Source organism: Vulpes lagopus, chromosome 17 (assembly GCF_018345385.1).
Source record: "Vulpes lagopus strain Blue_001 chromosome 17, ASM1834538v1, whole genome shotgun sequence".
NCBI classification, from domain to species: Eukaryota; Metazoa; Chordata; class Mammalia; order Carnivora; family Canidae; genus Vulpes; species Vulpes lagopus.
This window is the reverse complement of record NC_054840.1, coordinates 6,788,475-6,807,905: the sequence shown is the minus strand read 5'-3', so window position 1 is coordinate 6,807,905 and position 19,431 is coordinate 6,788,475. Positions and strand designations below refer to the sequence as shown.

Genomic DNA, 19,431 nt, shown 5'->3' with positions numbered 1-19,431 from the left:
AACTGATCCTGCTGAAGGTATCATGAGAATATTGGCACACCTTATCTTGCACTTTGCTCTATTGCATTTCACAGATATTTTTTTCTTTCAAATTGAAAGTCATAGCAACTCTTTAGCCCAGCAAGTCTATCATTTTTTTCCAACACCATCTGCTTACTTCATATCTCTATGTCACATTTTGGTAATTTTCACAATATTTCACACTTTTTCATTATTATAGTATTTGAATTGCAAAAATCTCATAAAACTTTAATGGATTGGGTGTTGTTTATGGATGAGCAAGGAAAGTGAGTTTCTTGACATGGAATCTACTTCTTGTGAAGATGCTATGAAGATTACTGAAATGACAACAAAGGATTTAGAATATAACATAAACTTACTTGCTACAGTAATGGTAGTGTTTGATGTTTGAGAGGATCGACTCCAATTTTGAAGGAAGTTCTATTGTGGGTAAAATGCTATCCCAAGCATTGCATACCTTAGAGAAATAGTTTATGAAAGGAGTAATTGATCAATTGATCAGACAATTTCACTGTTGCCTCATTTTAAGAAATTGCCACGGCCACGCAACCTTCAGGAACCACCACCTTGATCAGTCAGTAGTCAATCAACATCAAGGAAAACTCACCAACAAAAAGGCCTATGACTTGCTGAAAGCTCAGATGATGGTTAGCATTTTTAGCGATATTTTTTAATTCACGTATGTACGTTGCCTTTTTAGATATAATGCAATTGCACACTTAACAGACTACAGCATAATGTACAGCACACTTAACAGACTACAGCATACAGTAAATGTACTAGGAAACCGAAAATTTCATTTGACTCCCTTTGTTTTGATATTCGCTTTATTCCAATGTTCTGGAACCAAACCTGCAATATCTCTGAGGTATGCTTATAGATGTTTTAAATTTCCAGTGGAACACACACTTTAGATAGACAGTATGAGTTCTAAATGAGGCAATTCTACAGGATACCTCCTATTTGGATAGAATACTTAATTATAAGGTTAGAGATGGAGTTGGGGAGATTAAGACATGCTGACACCTAAGAAATAATCAGCCTTTTCACTCTTTTTCTTTTCCTCCCAGGCCTCCCTCTGGGAGACCAAGCTACTGGTATTTACAAATGGCAAAAAAAAAAAAAAAAAAAAAAAAAAAAAAAAGAAGAGTGGGACTAAGGACTGGAAGACTAATCTGGTACTTTGTTTATTGCACAATTATCCCACTGGATTTGGAAGGGTATGGATATCAATAATCCTAGCCATGGATATGAGGTTATAACTGTTCTGGTAGTCTTTTGGCATAGTTCACATGTTGGAGTGGGAGATATTCTAGAATGGTACAGTGTGTAAAAGGAAGAAACAGTTGAGCCGTCTAGGGATGAAACTATCCAGACACTATTGATTACACATAGAATTGGAAAAAGGATGAGAAGTTTGCTTCAGGGACTCATCACACCATTCACATCACTGTGGAAAGAGAACAGCAATGCTGGCAGAGAAGCAAGGTTTCAGAGTCTGGGAGGTCAGGGGGAGGGGAGGGACACTTAACTGCTCTTGCATTCTCTGGAAGAATGGGAGGAAAAGGATGAAGATGGGAATATGTTTTTACTCTTGTAACTATAGAATTTTGAACCATGGGACAATTTTACATATTTTAAACTATTAACTTAAAAATTAAAACAAAACTGTGCCCATATCTAGAACTAAAATTTAAAAATTAACATTCACAGCCACAAAGCTGGGGTGCTCTCTAGTAAGGATTGAGCTACAAACATGGTAAAAACAAGTTAGATTTTCTTTTAATAGTGCTAAACACATTAATCCACACTGTTTTCTAGTATGAAGATGGTTTTAGGAATGTATGTGTACAAGAATAAGGCAAGCTGTTAAGTTAACTTTATTTTTATTTAATATAACTGATGAAGTTACCAGACAAATATATTGTAACATAACAAAAAGTTATAATTGACGTTCATCATCTATAATGTAAAGGAGTTCAGTAATTTAGTGTAGCCAAAGACAACATTTGAATTTTACCCATTTTTGAAATGTAAAATGCACAATTATAATATCCATACTACAGATCTTACGATTTTAAAGTTTTAGCTAAAACATGAGTCTCTGTAGATAAAAGCAAGAATTCTCCTAATACCTAAAACAAACAAAATGTGTTACTAATAAAGTGCCACTAGATTAGACAATGCCATTTCAACTATTTCCTTTTTGGAGAGGAGATTATAGGGATATAATCATATGGGACTAGTAATTTTCATTATACTAGCATGGAACTAGTAATTTGCATTATATTTTGTTACAAACACAAGAGTGCTTATTTTTAGTAGGTGTAAAGAATTCCTCTCAAGAAAGATCACAATTATGACTTATGACAAGCTGTACAGTCATCACTGAATATAGTTTAATGTCCAGAGTTTTTAAAAAATATAATCTCAAACTAAGTTAATCCTAAGTCTACCAATACCAAGGAATGGTTTTAGGGGCTTCATATAAATAAAAGAACCTCTCCCTCAATTGTAAAATAGGTTTCACTCAATTCTAAGGCGAGAGGAATAGCCGTGGTTGGTAAAAGGTTGGCAACAAGTATGTTTCTAGTAGGTGAAAGCCTGATATGCATTGCTAAAAGATGCATCTTTCACATAAGGAAAACATGCTAATTAGATGTAGACAGCACTTTTCAGTTCAGGCACTTGAACTCACTTGGTAGTTAAGTTGATGTCCAGATGTATACTTAATGGAGAAACATTAAATTATATAGTGACTTCAAGTCATGTTCTCACAGAACATCTGTGTTCCATAAGCTAAATCCAAATGTTCCCTGCTAAAATCAAATAATGAAGCCATATGTCCAATTCAGGGGGAAAATTTTAATGGATTAAAGTTAATAGATTGAATTTTCTCAATTTTAACATTTTTCCACAATAAATTTTTCATAAGCCTTTGTTGTCTGTTATTTGTCTGAATGCTAGGAGAAAAAAGGCTTAAAAACTATAAAATATTATGCCTAAGTAAAGTTAGAAAATTTTAAACTGTTGATCAGTTCAATATAATGTATGGTTTATGGAAATATGCTTATAGTTTGCTCTTATACTGCTTAAGAGCCACATTTTCTCATAGTAAATTTGTTTCCAGTTCATATTATAGAATTCTGTATGTAAACATTTTCGTATACCCAAAAGAGCATTACGAGTTTTTGATCTGTTATCCCTAAATATGTTCGAGAACCACTACGTCTTTGTCTGGCTCTAAAAACTATCTTTGGGGTCCATGCCAAAGGAATGCTTTCAGATACATCATTAAGGTTTGGGTTTAAGATAAGACTAACAAATTCTATTCTAGAATGAAAAAAATATGGCAAGATTCCAGTATAGATGTTATCAATGTTCCCATTTTTTTTTTCCTTTAATGCTTAGCATATGGGTTAAGTATGTGGATGGTAAGGACTTTTTATTTGCATGTATCATTGTACTACAATTTGGGAAATTTTTGCAATATACTTTCAGGCAGTTAGCTTTAAAATACTGCAACTTCAGCTCTTAGCACAAACAGCCCTGAGAACAATGCATTCAAATTACAGCTCAACTAGAAATAATCTAATTGAGAAACTTTAAAGTTACAAAAACAAATTCTGGAAAAGTTGTAAATTAAAAAAAAAGTTACCAACATTTGAGGCACTACCAGACTACAGTACTTTAAAGAGTTGGAAGGACTTTGTAAAAAGAACAAACATACAAAGCTTATGTGTGCATATGCACACACTCACATTGTGCTATACTGAAAAATTGTGTCCCCAAATTTTATAGCCTAGACATTTTATTACAGCATTTCTTATTAAAGGTATCATGCTCTGGCTGCAGGAGAGTTTTGGTAATTGTTACAAAGCATTGGTACAGAATTTTGTACCATAAATGGTAACGGATTCAAGAGCTTGGTTAGCAACAATTTCAAGTGACAGACAGCCCTTGGAGGGGAGAATGAAAGAAACATCATAATTATGTTTATGATGCAAATGCTAAGTCAAAGTAGCAATGATTTGATCAATTTCAGAGGGTATACAACTTTGTAGTAGCAAATAAGGTATATAACAAAGTCTTCACAGTAGAAAGAAAATATGTTGCTCTAGAAACAAACAAATATTCCACTTGTTAATATTGTATATAAATTGGTGAAATGCCTGCAGACAAAAACAGTGTATCATTGTATAATCTATCAACATGACAGTCTACACCCTATACATGGTAACCTGTGATATTTAACATTTGCTACAAAAAAGTACAACAAATACTAGGAGTCAACGTCTAATATTTCTGATGTCAAAAAAGAATGAAGTCACTTCTGTTCTATGTTAAAAAAATGTTTACCTGCTTCCTTTTAATATAATTTATAAAGCTTTACTAAATGAAATATTTTGTTCTAGAGAAACATGTACTGACTTATGTGAAAATAAACAGTCCCATATCTTTAAAATCTATACTTATATATCAGAGGAGTATTTACACTTCATTATAGTACTTAAAATATTTATGCATAAATAGCTTTTGCCATTCAAGGTATGAAGATAGAGATGCATTATTTTAATTTACATATGCTTACCTCACAATTGAAAATGTATTTATGTGAAGTTTAACAAGTTAGGAACAACGAGGGCATGCTAATCCAGAATTAATAGTAAACCAGAACACTAATATGGTTAACTGGGGTCATATGAGTGACCAGCAAGCAGCATAAAGAACTTCCTGGGATTCCTGTGGGTAACAATGCCAACCAGCAACAAGTAAAACACACAGTATAGATTACTAAAAAACTAGAGCAGTACGTAGTAGATATTTAAACGGAACACTGGAAAGAATTTAGCCTAATTTCTAATTGTGCTTTAGATGAGCAAAAGGTAAAATGTTACACTAAACTGATTAACTACAACCTCAATATTTCTTGTGCTTTAGAACTCTTCTTACATTTCTCTTAAAATATCATTTCTTCTCCACATGGATCTGCTGAAATCAATACAAGATTTAAAAATGTGCACAAATTAAGTAACTAAAACCTTTAGGATCGTCTATTTCTGATGCCTATATTCACTTACTGATTAGATCAGTTACAGCATCATATATGTTTTCCTCTAGATGATAGGAACAAAGGCCTTTCAGAGTTCAAGGAATGATAGGAAAGGTCTCATACTGTTTTAGAGAATGAAGGTATTACTGAAGTAGCGATTTTTTTTTATGAGTTTCATTTCAATATAATGATTGTTACTGAGTCAAAGGTCCTCACAAACCCTGTAACAATGTCTAGAACCCTGGAAATAAGATATACATGATCCAAAAGACAAGAGAAAGGTAGCTAAGTCACCTAACACTTTTTAAAAGACTTCCGTTTCTAGAATTCTTTCTTAGTTCTGTTTCGTACCAGTAACTTAATTAAGTACATAACAATCAGGAAAAAATAGATGTACTTCTTAAAATAAGTAAAATAATAATCACATAAAGTAACTCATCTTCCGTGATTCACTTTCATTTCACTTTAGAAAAAGTGTACATAAATTTAACAAATGTGCCAAAACAATTTAAAGTAAGAATTTCCAGTTTTTTGTCTGACAACTAAATATTTTAATGTAAAAAGACAAACAAAAAAACTCCTTAAAAATGGTTGGAAAGGAGTGACTATTATAAATAACAGCAATTTATTCAACATAATTGATAAAAAGCACTACACAGTATCCTATAAAGCAGGTCCCTCCTTTAAATACAGAGAACAAATGGAAAAAGCAAAAACATAACTAGAAACTTCCTATATTTATGCCCAATACACAGGCCTCCAGTAAAGACCTATAGTTCTAACCAACTCCCTGTGCTACAATCTGACTTGCTAATATTATAGTCACCCAACAGTTCAAGGCCTGTCAACCACAAGCAGGTACCAAAATCACTACATATAAGGTAACATTTAGTTCTCCAACAATTTTGGCAAAGAAAAGTATGACTGAGGTAATACAGGTGGCTGCACATGCCTACTAGGATAACTGACACTTTTTGATAACATGATACCTATTTAAGGATTTGTGCTTGCCACACACAGGCTGAAACTGTGACAATCCCAATCCATAATCTATTCACTCTATAAGTGTGAAATTAATGTAGAACAATTCAACTTAAATGTGGTACTTCAATACCACTAGATGCTACATTGTCTGATTTAAAACCCTGGTTTATTTATCAACTAAAATTCAGGAATGATTTGCTCAGACAAATCATATCTGCTGAAGCCATCTTATCAGTTTCTTGGACTCATTGAAAACCACAGGAAAGTTATAGGAAAGACACCTACAAAATTAAAAAAAGAGAATTACACATCTTGATTATTTTAAATTAACAATTGCCTGCAAAACTAACTCAGCACAATTTCAAAACAATTAAAAAAGAAATGAGGTTGCTTATGAAGGCCATAGCTTTGGTGACAATTTAGAGCCAAACTTTAGATCTGTGGTTGATCCAGACCTAAACATTTTGCTCGTGCCTGATGTTCCCATTTATTTGCAGGGCTTTATGGCTACAGCATATTCTTCACTCATTGCACACATAACAGATACCTAGAAGGCAAAATGTAGGCAAAAAGTTATTCAGAAGGCAATACATGTGTAAGATATATTTAATTTGTTATAGGCTTCGTATTTGTGGAAATTTTATACACGTTGACCTTGGAAAGAAGAATTCCAAGACTAGATAATCTACTCTCTTTATGGTTTTCCAGAGCAAAATTTCTCAATTTTGGTTTTTTTAAGAGAACTTCCAAGGATAGGGAGAAAAGAGCTATAAATACCTCAATACTTGCTAGATGTTATACTTCTGAGAGTTATAACAAAAAGACAGAACAAATCACTTTCACGCTTTAGTATTCCCATAACAACCTTTCTCATCCTTAATAATTCAGATGCTGATCCTCAAAACAGATTTGGGTTTGGCAGTATCTACTTATCAAAAAGTGAACTTTGATACTTTCTTTGGTAATGGGTCTCTAAGAGTATCACGGGAAAACTGTCTTATAGAGACCATTCTAAATTTCAGCAGTATTTAAAAACTACATTTCATAGTTGGCATTTTTTGCTAACTAGTTTAGGCCAAAGTTTTTATAAAGAACAATTGCCCCATAGGTCTTTACCTGTACATCTTCACCTGCATTGTATTTTCCTTCTATTTCTTTACCTAGTTCACCTTCTGGCAGCTTAAGATCCTCACGAACTTCACCAGTTTCTGTCAGCAGGGAAAGGTAACCATCTTGAATGCATATGAGCTATTAAAAGAAATTGTATCATTTGCACTGATTAGATTATATTGGCCATTTGTAATATTTATATAGTTAGGTTGCAACCCACATTAATTGTAGAGGTACAGTAATACACTAATATATTCTAGTGCTTAAAAATGCTAAACATATAAAAACATAAAAGATGTACAGACTAAAAGTGTAAGTTCACTCTTTCCTGCACACCACCTTCCCCCAAATATATAATCATATATATATAACCATATATATACATATAAATATAGTATGTCCTAAAGAATTTATACTTATGTAAACAATACAAATAGTTGCATTCAAAAAAATAAATGGGAATCCAAAACGATTCCCTTTTCAAGGAGCCTGCTTATGCCCATCTTCAGAAAAGTAGCAACTTGGAATAAAATCTGGAATGCTTTAGGTTGTTGGAGGAGAGGGGATGTTTGTTTCCTTTGCCTTCCTTTGGCTACCTACACATATACTTCAATCCCTTCTGGACTGTGCTCCCTCCTCCGTCACATGCCGAAGCTGTCCTCTCCTTTGATCTAGGCCAGAACCATGGATGGGCAGCAGGTTTCTTTAGTCACCAGCTATGACCTTCCCACCAACAGGGAAAACTATATCCTTAGAAATCGGTAGTGATGGATGATCTGGCTGTAAGAGTGTGGCCATTAACATGGTGACAGAAGACAGGAGGGCTCTTCGAGACATTGACACCTTCAACACCTCCATTGAGGAGATAGATACTCCTCAATGTTGCTGACCTCATCTGAGGGGCTGCCGTGCTCTCTAGCCCTACCTAGGATTCAGTCCATAGGGGGCTAAAGAGGAGCAGGAGTGGGGAAGGAAGAGAGTCATGGGATGGACATCTTGTCATTTTTTTTTCTTTGAATAAATGCCACTTTTTGAGGCAAGAAAAAAAGGGATATTACAGGTATTTTTCAACAAATTGTTTTCACTTAACAATATGTCTCAGAAATCTTTCCAAATTGGAAACTATGGACCTACCTTAGTCTCTTTAACCACTTCACAACTGCATAGGTAGATTGTAACTTATTAAACTGTTTTCCCATGGGCATAAAGTTAATTTTAGTTTTCCATGATTACAACGTGTTCTTTAATTGTAAACTTATAATTTACAATGTGATTATGAACAAACGTCAATGGAAAATTTGGGGTCTTCAGTTTGCTACCAACAACATTAGAAGCTAGAAACACTAGCTTGTTGATGACATTAATGAGACAAACTCAGTCTAACCTTCAAAAAGGCAGTTTTGACATCACTAAATTTTTTTATTATAGGAATGAGGAAACAGGCTGTACTCTTATTCTAAAAGCATGTACATTATCAGTATGCTCATACTTCTAACAGATTTTATAAAAGGCAGTTGTTCAGAATACAAGATGCTAACATTGACAAACACAAAAGGGGCCAAAGATATGATCCTTACCTCCCTTTAGTTACCATGATATAACACAAGCATACTGTAGAGGTAGATTTCAAAGCTATCTTCTGTGGTACTACCAAGTCTGGCTATGGCTTTCCTCAGACACCCCACCAAGAGATTTCAGCTTTTGCACATGTCTAAAATCTCAAAACAAAACAAAAAAATCCTCCAAAACAACCACAAATACTTTTAATTCATCTTTACATCACTCAAACATTTGTAAGGTGGTGGGTAGAGGAGAGCAGAACAAGGAGGTTGAGGCAGAAGTATAGTGTTGTTTTTTTTTTTTAATCACACCAATCACTGTAGACACTACAAAGCAACAACCACAGTAAGTCTAGTTATCATACGTCACCATACAATTGACTCCCTTTACCCATTTCTCTCATTCCCACCCCCTCCTAATAACTGACCACTAATCTGCTCTATAAGTTTTGTTTTGTTTTTGTTCATTTGTTTTTTACATTTCACATGTAAGTGAAATCATACAGTATTTATCTTTCTCTCTTTGACTTATTTCACTTAGCATAATACCTTCAAGTTCCATCCAGGTTATTGAAAATGTCAACATTTCCTTTTTTATGGCTGAGTAGTAGTCCACTGTGTATATATACCCCATCTTCTTTACCCATTTATCCATTAACGGACATTTAAGTTGTTTCATATCTTGGCTATTATAAATAATGCTGCAATGAACATCTGAGTGCATATATCTTTTGAAGTTAGTTGTTCATATAAATACCCTGAAGTGGTATACTTGGATCATATGGTAGTTCTACTTTTTTGGGGGAACCTCCAAACTGTTTTCCATGGTGGCTGTACCAATTTACATCCCTGGTAACACTGAATGAAGGTTCCTTTTTCTCCGGATCTACTCCAACACTTGGTACTTTTTGTCTTTTGGATAATAGCTATTCTAACAGATACGAAGTGATAGCTCATTATGGTTTTGATTTTAAGTTCCCTGGTAATTAGTGATGTTGAACATCTTCTCCTGTACCTGTTGGCCATCTGTATCTCTTTGGAAAAATGTCTGTTTAGATCTTCTGCCCATTTTTTGATCAAGTTGCTTGGGGTTTTTTGCTGTTGAGTTCCTTATATATTTTGGATATTAACCCCTTATTGAATGTATATTTTGCAAATACTTTCTTCCATTCGGTATTGTCTTTTCATCTTGATGGTTTATTTTTCTGTACAGAAGCTTTTTAGTTTCATACAGTCTCACTTGTTTATTTTTGCTTTGCCTTTGTTTTTGATGTCAGATCCAAAAATTTAATGCCAAGACCAATGTCAAGAAGCTTACCCCCAATATTTTCTTCTAGTTTTGTGATTTCAGGTCTTCCTTTCAAGTATTTAGCTCATTTTGAGTTAATTTTTGTATATTGTATAAGATAGTCTGGTTTCATTCTCTTGCATGTGGCTGCCCAGTATTCCCAACACCATTTATTGTATAATTTTAAACAATTAGTGACAGGCTTATAAGGTAGGTCTTTCTAATTTTGGCTCTTTTAACAATTTAAAGAAAGAATTTAAAGTTCCCACTGCCATTAGTGACTTAAACATAAAAGCATAATAATAATAATACTGATACTTTGGTATTTCTTTATATAATGGTGGTATTTTATTTTTAAAGAGTTAAGAATTCATAAGTTAAACTGTGGGATGAAATAAAGAGCATTTCAAACAAAAAATGTATAGACATTATAAAAAACCTAGTAAAACATATTTTAAAAATTAAACATCTTATTAAAATAAATTGCTATGTGAAATAAAAATTAAATTTTCTTTTTTTCTTTTTTTTAAACTAAATTTTCAAAAACAAAACTACACTATAAAAAAATAAAATTAGATAATGGAAATTATTTGATCTTCTTACACAAATTATTTAAAAATTTTCAGACACATAGAAAAGTTACAAAAATAATACATCAAAATCCCATATCTTTTCCCCAGACTCACCCATTGTTAATATTTAACCACATGTGCATTTTTTCTGTGTATGGGAATGCATAAAATGCATACAACATACATTCTTATTCTTTTCTTCTTTTTACCGAACCATTTGAGAGTATGTTTCAAACATCATGACTCTTGAGCAATAAATACTTCAGTCTGTTTTCCTAAGACAAACTCTTATATAATGAGCTTATTTTTCAAAATTAAAAAATGCATTACTGTTAAAATATTTAGTGTATAGTCCATACTCAAATTTGACAATTGTCCAATATTGTCTTCGATAGAAACTTTTTTTCTCCCAACTCCAGGCTCATACCTTATATTATTTGGTGTGGATAGGTGCATGAAGACCACCACAGCACAACAAATATAACTGAAAAGGCTCACAGAGTTAATTTTTTTAAATGAACAGAAATAAGTATTATATGGTGACTTGATAATGAAGCGATGTGATCACTGAGCATTTACTGTGCCAGGCACTGTTCTAAGCATTAAACTCACAATGATCCCATGAGGAGTTTATTATTCTTACTCTCATTTTATAAACAAAGAAAAAAAGGTGAGAGGGTAAATAACTTGCCAACCAAGGTCAGATAATTAGTATTAAAGTAAGGATTCAGAACTAGCCTGTTTGACTTGAGTCATTCTCTTATCCATAATACAGTGTAGACTACATAGCAAAGGCTGAGATAGGATGAGGCAAGCGAGGCTCTTGTCTTGAGTGCAAAATTTAAGGTGGCACCAAAAAAAAAAAAAAAAAAACTCATCAGTGACCAAATATTTTAAAAATAGAATTAATGCAAAAATTTCATGATGAACAAAATAGCAAAATATTATATAAAAACAAAATTTGAATTACTGATTTTTTTTCCTTTTACCTAAGGCTCCACTGGCTTGACACTGTTAGTGGTCCTGTTTTCATTTAAAATTTTGTGCTCACTTACCTTGTTCCCCTCACCCTAGTCTGGACCCTGCTGTATCCCCAAATAAAACCCAAACCAAATTTTTCCTTTTTGTTAAATCTTGAACTCCAAACAATGGCTAATTTGATCATAGTAGTAATCATATGACTTACTGATACTATCTTTCTGAAATGCCCAAAGGCAAAAGCATTCTGTATTGAATGCATCTTAATATATATGTAATAAATATTGAACATTCAAAGCATTCACATGTGAAGGATGAAAACAGAAATCCATTTTTTGGTAAAAGAAAAGTCTATACCTAGCCTTAGCTACACTATCCTTACTTCACTGAATAATCCCACATGCATTTAACAAATGTTTATTGAGCACCCACTATAAGCCATGTCTAAATTAGGTGTCCCAAGTACAATGGAATGGTTAGATGGAATTTTTATGAAGGAAAAGAGGGGGGAGCAGAATTACTTTTTGGTACATATCTACCGATGAGGTAATTATGGGAAACATTTTCTCTATAATCCTCCCATTATCCTTCCTTTGTAGATGGAAGATTGAGGCTCAGAGAGATTGTATAATTTGTCCAAGGTCATCCAGCTAGAAAGTGGCAGGAGCAGATCTAAACCCAAATTGTCTGATTAAAAAAACTCAATATGCTATTACTATAATAAGACAACGCAAATTTCTAAAAAGACTCCAAAGCAACCTAGAAAACATTTACAAGTGGGAAAGTGAAAATATACAACTGCTTAGTAGAATAAAACTATGTAAAAATAGGGATGGCTGGGTGGCTTAGCAGTTGAGCATCTGCCTTCAGCTCAGGGCATGATCCTGGGTCCGGGGATTGAGTCCCATATCAGGCTCCCTGCGTGAAGCCTGCTTCTCCCTCTGCCTGTGTCTCTGCCTCTCTTGTGTGTGTCTCTCATGAATAAATAAAATCTTAAAAAAAAAAAAAACCCTACATAAAAATATTTTTACATGTGGACAAAGTAAAAGGAAATCATATGTTAACTGCAGTTGATGGTAACATGTATATAATACAATACAAGGTACAGCAAGAAATCAGTTTAAAATGAATAAAAATCTAAGTGTCACACTTGCATTTCTGACTCCATAAAATGAACAAAAAAGAGTTTTATATAGGTATGCTTGACAATGAGATTGAAGACTTACAATAAAGACTTTAGTTATAATTAATCTGAGGTCCCACATCCTATGAGGTCACTGGTTTGGTTACCACCAATACTCCGAAACAACAAAATGCTATCATTAAACATGACTTATCCAAATGTATAATTGGAACTACAAGTTGGAAGTCTAAACCTATAATTTAACAAAAGGTCACAGCATGGTCACTGAATGTAAATAAAACAATTACATAGTTTTGTATTTTCTTTACCATATGCCATGGTGGTATACTTTATCCCTTATATTAAACACTTTCAACTCACTTCCCTATTTAAGAATATCAAATTCCGACTCACATTCATTAATATACAAACTTGATTGGTGGAACATGAATTCCAATGATTTCTTAAAAGTCTTAGGCTTGACAAGTGAAAAGAAATAAAATATCCAGGAGGGAGTTATCTGAATTGGAAATATTTTACAACGAAGAGCGTAGTAGTTTCACTAAACACTGAACTTAGTCACAATAAGCAGTCCCTTGGCCTGAGAAATAATAAGACATGTTCAACTTTTAAAAATGCAAAAACGTCAAAAAAAAAAAAAGCAAATTAGCTATAATTCTAGATAAGATACAAGTGTTAAATACCACTATTTTAAATTTCTAAGATAGGTGGTGGTGCTTAGTATCTGGTTAGAAAAACCTACAAAACTACTACCAGGTTTTGTTGAATTCCTGTTGATAGTAGAATGCATTTACAACTTTAAGAGACAAAACAGCATTTTAAAGGAAGCTAGTACTCACTTGATAATCGTTTCTCTTAATATTTGGAACATCCATGTTGTGAGTAGAAGGGCAAATATCTTCATATTTTTTGCCGGTGAAAATATCAATTCCGACAAGGTGAACCTAACAGAGGAGGGAGAACAGGAAACCTGTTTAATCTTTGCCAAGTATATCACTCATTACATACACAAGAGCACAATACCAAAGCTGATTACCACAGACAGATTCTTTCTCCTTCCAAGGTCATCTAATTTTATTTTCTTAAAAAAAAAAAAAAAAAAAAAAAGCAGGGGTCAGGGAATTGAGAAGCGGCGAACAACGAAACAGCTTCATGACATATCAAGACCCAATTCCTAGTGTAGGAATTCAGTTATAAGACTATAAGAGAGATGAAGTCATGTTAGAACAGATTTTCTCGTCCATAAACAGAACAGGTATTCCGAATCACTGGGATTCAGGAAAAAGTTTCCATTACCGGTTAATGAAACATTATTAAGGGCCCAACGAAGGAAATGCTACCTTTCAGTATTCAAAAGCCATGGCTGGTCACTCAGCAATCGTGGTCAAGAAAAAAAAAAAAAAAAAAAAGTCATTACTGCCGAGTTATAAATATGGAAATCGCACGTTCCCTACTGGAATACAAAGTGATCAAAACAGCAAGGCAAAGGGAGACCGAGACCGGGGAAGGGCACGGACTTACCTTGGCGTGACCGTGCTTTCCGGTCTTGGAAGTTGACATTTCCACTATTTTGCACGGCCGTCCTTTGAGAACCACGAAGCCGTTTTTGCGCAGGGCCGAGCACTGCATCGGGTAAGTGCTGGAAGCCCCAGCATCTCCAGTGGTGAAGTCGATCTCGTCCGCCATGGTGGGCTGGGGCGACGGAGCTTCCTCGGGGGCGGGGGGCGGGGGGGAGGGAAACTATGCAAAAAAAAAAAAAAAAGTTTGTGTCCGCTTTTTCTCAACAAGGGGCACGCAGAGCAGGGAGACCTCACATTTCGGACCCGCTGCGGACCCCCCCATTCACAGAGCACCCACCCGGGAACAGTGGGCACTTTCCAACTCGGGCCTCTATAAACTTTCGCACCCGGAGGAGGGGAGTGGCAGGCGGGCTCGGCGGGGGTGGGGGCGGCGGTGGGGCTACACGCCCCGGGGGCAGCCCACCCGGCCCCCGCCGTCCCAGCGCAGGGGCAGCCGGCGACCTGCCCGCCCCGGTGCCCGCCGGGGGGCCCAGCCCAGGCCGCGCGTCCCCGCGCAGGATGGGGATAACGGGACCTGGGCGGCCGCACCTGGCCCTCGGCCGGCGGGCTCGCGCTCCGCCCTCCGTCCTGCCGGCATCCCCGGCCCGCCCGGCCCGGCCCGCGTGGGCCTGCCCGGGCTCCCCCATCCATCCTTCCTCCTTCCCTCGCTCAGCCTCCTCCTGCCCGGCCTCGCTCGGGGGTCCCGGCCCCTCCGGCTTTGCCCACGTCCTCACCTTCCAGCCGGGGACAGCGAGCCTGTCGCCTGCGCACCGGCGCGGGCCCCTACAGCTGCGGCGGCGGCGGCGGCCCGGCGGTTCCCGGAGACGGGGCGGGGCCGCCACACTTTCCACACCCCGGCCTCCCCGCCCCCGCCCGCCCCCGCCGCAGCCCCACTTCCGGGATAGGTCCCGGCGCGTCGCAGGCCCCGCCCCCCGGGCCGCCATTGGCCACGCGGGTCGCGAGGCCCCGCCCCGTCACGTGAAGCGCGCCCTGGCAACCCCACGTGCTGCGGCTTAGTGCACTTCCGGCGTGGAGCGAGCACTTTCCCAGGGCCTGCAAACTTTTGGGTTCGGGGCGCCCCGGGTCCCCGTCGGAGTCCACGGTGAGCCCGAGCGCGCGCGTGGCGGCCCCGGCCCTTCAGGGGCCTGGCGGTTGTCACGTGACGGCCTCAGGTCGCGCGAGGCACGCGACTTCAACGGGGGTGCCCTGCGTGCTGGTGGCGGGAACGTGGAGCTGCAACCGCAGGCGCGGGTGGGCGCTGCCTCGAGGCCGAGCCCGAGGCCGGGGCTGGGTGACCGCTGATGAGGTTCTGGCAGGAATTGCCCCCCCGCCCCGGGCGCCCGGACGGGGTCAGCAGCACCCTCGGGGGTGCGCCCTGCGAGACCAGACAGCAGCACGAGGTGCCCCCGCCTGTCCTTCCGACTGGGCCGTCGTGCAGGCGGTTGGGTGTCAGCCCTGCCGCACGGTGTGCATCGCGGGCTCGGGCCCGTGCAGCCCTCACAAGCTCGCCTCTTCCTTCCTCTAGGCGCTGGCATTTTGAGTCTGAGGTACGTCCACCCCCTCCCGGGTTAGAGCCCTTGGATTGTCCTCATAAGCCACCGGGAGCCAGTAGGGACCCCACTAGGGTTAGGGACCCAGGTCCTCTGCAGACACGTGCTGCTCTGTGCCCCGCTTCACAGCGCACTGCCTCGGAGGCCTGGGTTATGTGGCCCTGTAAGTCTCTGCTGCTCTCTGGCGAAGAGCCTGTGCCCCTTTTCACATCCCTATGTGTGGGGCTCTACCTGTCGCACAAATACTTCACGCGTCGAATTTAACCTTTATAATAAGCAAGTCAGGTCCCGTAAACTGAATTCAGCCCCGAGCTAATGTTTGAAAGAGTCAGAACCCGGTTCCTGAGTCCACTCTGCTTTCCCTCGCGCTGCCCTACTTCTCCCCGTCTAGTGTTGTTGGAATGATGGCTGGCATTTATGTCTTATGGGCATTATTCCTTTAATCGTAACTGTTGCTTTCTTTCAGCCTCGACTTTAAGTCATGGTTTAAATTTTTTTTTTTAATTTATGATAGTCATACAGAGAGAGAGAGGCAGAGACACAGGCAGAGGGAGAAGCAGGCTCCATGCACCAGGAGCCCGACGTGGGATTCCATCCCAGGTCTCCAGGATCGCGCCCTGGGCCAAAGGCAGGCGCCAAACTGCTGCGCCACCCAGGGATCCCCTAAGTTATGGTTTATACGAAGTAAAACTTCTGTGAGTTTTGAGAAACGTAGGCCGTGGCGGAACTAACCACTCTCTAATCAAGTTAAAGAATATTTGCCTCATTCCAAAAGTTTCCTCCTGCCTCTTCATGGTCAGTCCCTCCTCCCCCCTATGCCCAGCCCCTGGCAACTGTTGACAACTACTGTTTTATCTACATTTTTCATTGTGGGGGGGGGGGGAAGCAGAGGAAAGGAATTTGCCTAAAATCAGAGAGCTAGGAAATTGGACAGCTAAGATTGAATTCTAGGCGGTTTGGCTCCACATTCACTGCTTCAGCTACCACCATCACTGCATTCACGTGAAATGTAGATTTGGAATCAGATGATTCAGCTTCATTCATTCAAAAAATACAGTTGGAAGTTGCTGGGATATTGCATCAGCAAATGTTGAACCATCGTTCCTAGGGGAAATGCCGAGTTAGGTTCCTGTGAGCCTCTGGTCACATTTTTGTCAGCTGACCTATATAGCACCTCATTTATTTTTATTTTTAAAAGATTTTATTTATTTATTCACGAGAGATACAGAGAGAGAGAGGCAGAGACACAGGCAGAGGGAGAAGCAGGCTCCATGCAGGGAGCCCAATGCGGGACTGGATCCCGGGACCCCAGGACCATGTCCTGGGCCGAAGGCAGGTGCTAAACCACTGAGCCATCCAGGGATCCCCTAAAGCACCTCATTTAATGTGCATTTCAGTTTAAGACCATCTTATTTAATATATATTTGATTCGTTAACATTTAATTCACAGCCAACAGCACTCTAATGTGACTGAAAGGAGCTTATCCAACACGTGGATTTTCTTTGCAAGGCACATCACAGTCTTCTTGTGCTCAAAACACTAGACAGCATTTTAGCACTAATGCTTCAGGGACATTTTAAATAGCTATGTCACCAGCAAAAGTCACAAAAATGTGAGAAGTGGCACGAAAAGACTGACAGGAAACACTTGTTTAATTTGACAGCTGCAGCAAGAGGGCAGAACATCACCTTGTTGGACCTCAGCTAGGAAAATATACATTGGATGACTTCTCCCTTTTGTTGTTCTGTGCTTGTCCATGAATGACTGTAAAAGCACTGCTAGTACTGATTACAAGTAAACTGAAGGCATAAGAAAATTCACAAATATGAGATGTATGAATAATGGGCATTCACTGTTCTTATTTTAGTACCCTTAGCACTGGAATTACCATGTTGATCAAGACAGCCCTTTATGCATTAGGTGCTTGCAGTCCACTAGAGGATATGGTTTAGCAATTTTAACAGATAAATACTATTAAAGAAATAACTCCAGGGTACTGAAAAAAGGGTCTCATCCTCATCTAGTCTAGGTAGTGTCCAATTGAAATATAATGTAAGCCACATGTTATTTTGAGTTTTGTTGTAGCCACATTTAAAAAAAATTTAAAAATATATAAAATAGATTTCAGTGATATATTTTATTTAACTCAATACACCCAAAATACCTCATATGTAACCAATATAAAATTGTTAATAATTTTATGATTTTTAAAACTGGGTCTTCAGTCTCTGGTGTAGGGTACATCTCAATTCAAACTACCCATATTTTAAGCGCTCAGCAGGTATTTATGACTAGTGGCTATCATATTAGACATCTCAGGTCTAGAAGATTTCCAGACTGCTTCCCTAGGGGTGAATGCATTAATCTGACATGAGATAATTGAGTAAAAGCTAGCAACAAGGAGGGTTTTGGAAACGGCACCTTAGGCAAAGGGATTGGAGGTATAGATGAGAAAATTGTGGTATCATCCTGGACCTCAAATTGTTTAGTGTGACTGGTATATACTGTAAAAAGATATGGCTGAAGTTGATTAAAATAGACATTGAAATGGTACATTTAAGAAAATAACAGGAATGTAGTTTTTATTTAGAAAGACTATTCTGGTTATGATGTGGAAGATTTGGGGGGGAGGAGAAAATATTGGAAATAAGAAACCAATTAGGAAGGATTAGTTATATTGTTAAACAAAGGTGGTGACTATGAGAACATAGAATGGATTCAAGAGAATTACATAGAAAAATGGAAATAATATCATAAGTAATTAAATGCTGAGAGGTCAAATGGGAAGGGAGACACAGGGTATGAGGGAAGATACAGTAAAAAACTGGGAGAATGATGCTACCATTCATTGAGATAGAAAATATAACAGAAAAAGCAAATTTCCAGGAGAAGTTGAATGGACTTTTGGGCATATTGAATTTAAGGTTCCTCTGGGGAAAATATATATCTTAAATAGAAATGGACATTTTGTGAATCATCACATAAATGATTATTAAAGATAAAGCCAGAGGTTTAATCCAGCCTTAAGGACACACATGGGCTGAAGTGAAGGGTTGAAAAAAGATAATCCATGCAAATAGAAATCAAAAGAAAGATGGGGTAGTCATTCTTATATATCGGACAAAATGGACTTTAAGACAAAGAGTATAATAAGTGACAAAATTATATAATGATATGGGCATCAATCCAAAAAGAAGACATAACATTTCTAGATGCTTTTGCATCCAACATAGGAATACTAAATACATAAAGCAAATATTAATAGACCTAAAAGGAGAAGTAGACAGTAAATACATTAATACTTGGGGACTTCAGTACCCCAATTTCAACAATGGATAGATCATCCATATAGAAAATCAATGAGGAGACACCTGGGTGGCTCAGTCCGTTAAGTGTCTGACCTCAGGTCATGATCCTGGAGTCCTAGGATTGAGCCCTGCATCAGCTCCCTGCTCAGTGGGGATCCTTCTCTCTCCCCTCTGCTGCTCCCCCTGCTTGTGCTTGCTTGCACTCTCTCTGTACCTCTCTATGTTAAATAAATGCATAAAATCTTTAAAAAGAAAAAAATAGAAAATCAATAAGGAAGCAATGGATTTATACTACACATAAGAC

The 19,431-nt window shown here is 38.1% G+C and overlaps 1 protein-coding gene and 1 non-coding gene across 6 annotated transcripts; one reads left to right on the top strand and one right to left on the bottom strand.

The window, feature by feature from the left end:
- Nucleotides 1–1,895: 1,895 nt before the first annotated feature.
- On the bottom strand, nt 1,896–15,100 carry EIF5A2 (eukaryotic translation initiation factor 5A2). Of its 5 annotated transcripts, XM_041731931.1 has the most exons (6): nt 15,003–15,100; nt 14,231–14,449; nt 13,549–13,653; nt 7,175–7,306; nt 6,514–6,605; nt 1,896–6,339 (listed from the first exon to the last, which is right to left on the bottom strand). In XM_041731931.1, exons 2-5 carry the CDS (start codon nt 14,393–14,395, stop codon nt 6,546–6,548), a joined length of 462 nt encoding a protein of 153 aa, XP_041587865.1. In that variant the 5' UTR covers nt 14,396–14,449; nt 15,003–15,100; the 3' UTR covers nt 1,896–6,339; nt 6,514–6,545. The 5 variants fall into 5 exon arrangements, with proteins under 5 accessions (XP_041587865.1, XP_041587864.1, XP_041587866.1 ...); XM_041731930.1 differs by having other exon boundaries at nt 1,896–6,605; XM_041731932.1 differs by lacking the exon at nt 6,514–6,605.
- On the top strand, nt 7,630–7,772 carry LOC121477652. Its single transcript, XR_005984318.1, has one exon. It is a non-coding gene; the product is annotated as a small nucleolar RNA SNORA67 (small nucleolar RNA).
- Nucleotides 15,101–19,431: the final 4,331 nt, after the last annotated feature.

Excerpts from the sequence above, each read along its gene's own strand:
- EIF5A2 (XM_041731930.1), bottom strand. The coding sequence starts at position 14,395 with ATGGCGGACGAGATCGACTTCACCACTGGAGATGCTGGGGCTTCCAGC. Across the intron at positions 13,654-14,230 it reads GAAAGCACGGTCACGCCAAG|GTTCACCTTGTCGGAATTGA; the intron begins GTAAGTCCGTGC and ends CTCCTCTGTTAG. Across the intron at positions 7,307-13,548 it reads TTAAGAGAAACGATTATCAA|CTCATATGCATTCAAGATGG; the intron begins GTGAGTACTAGC and ends TTCTTTTAATAG.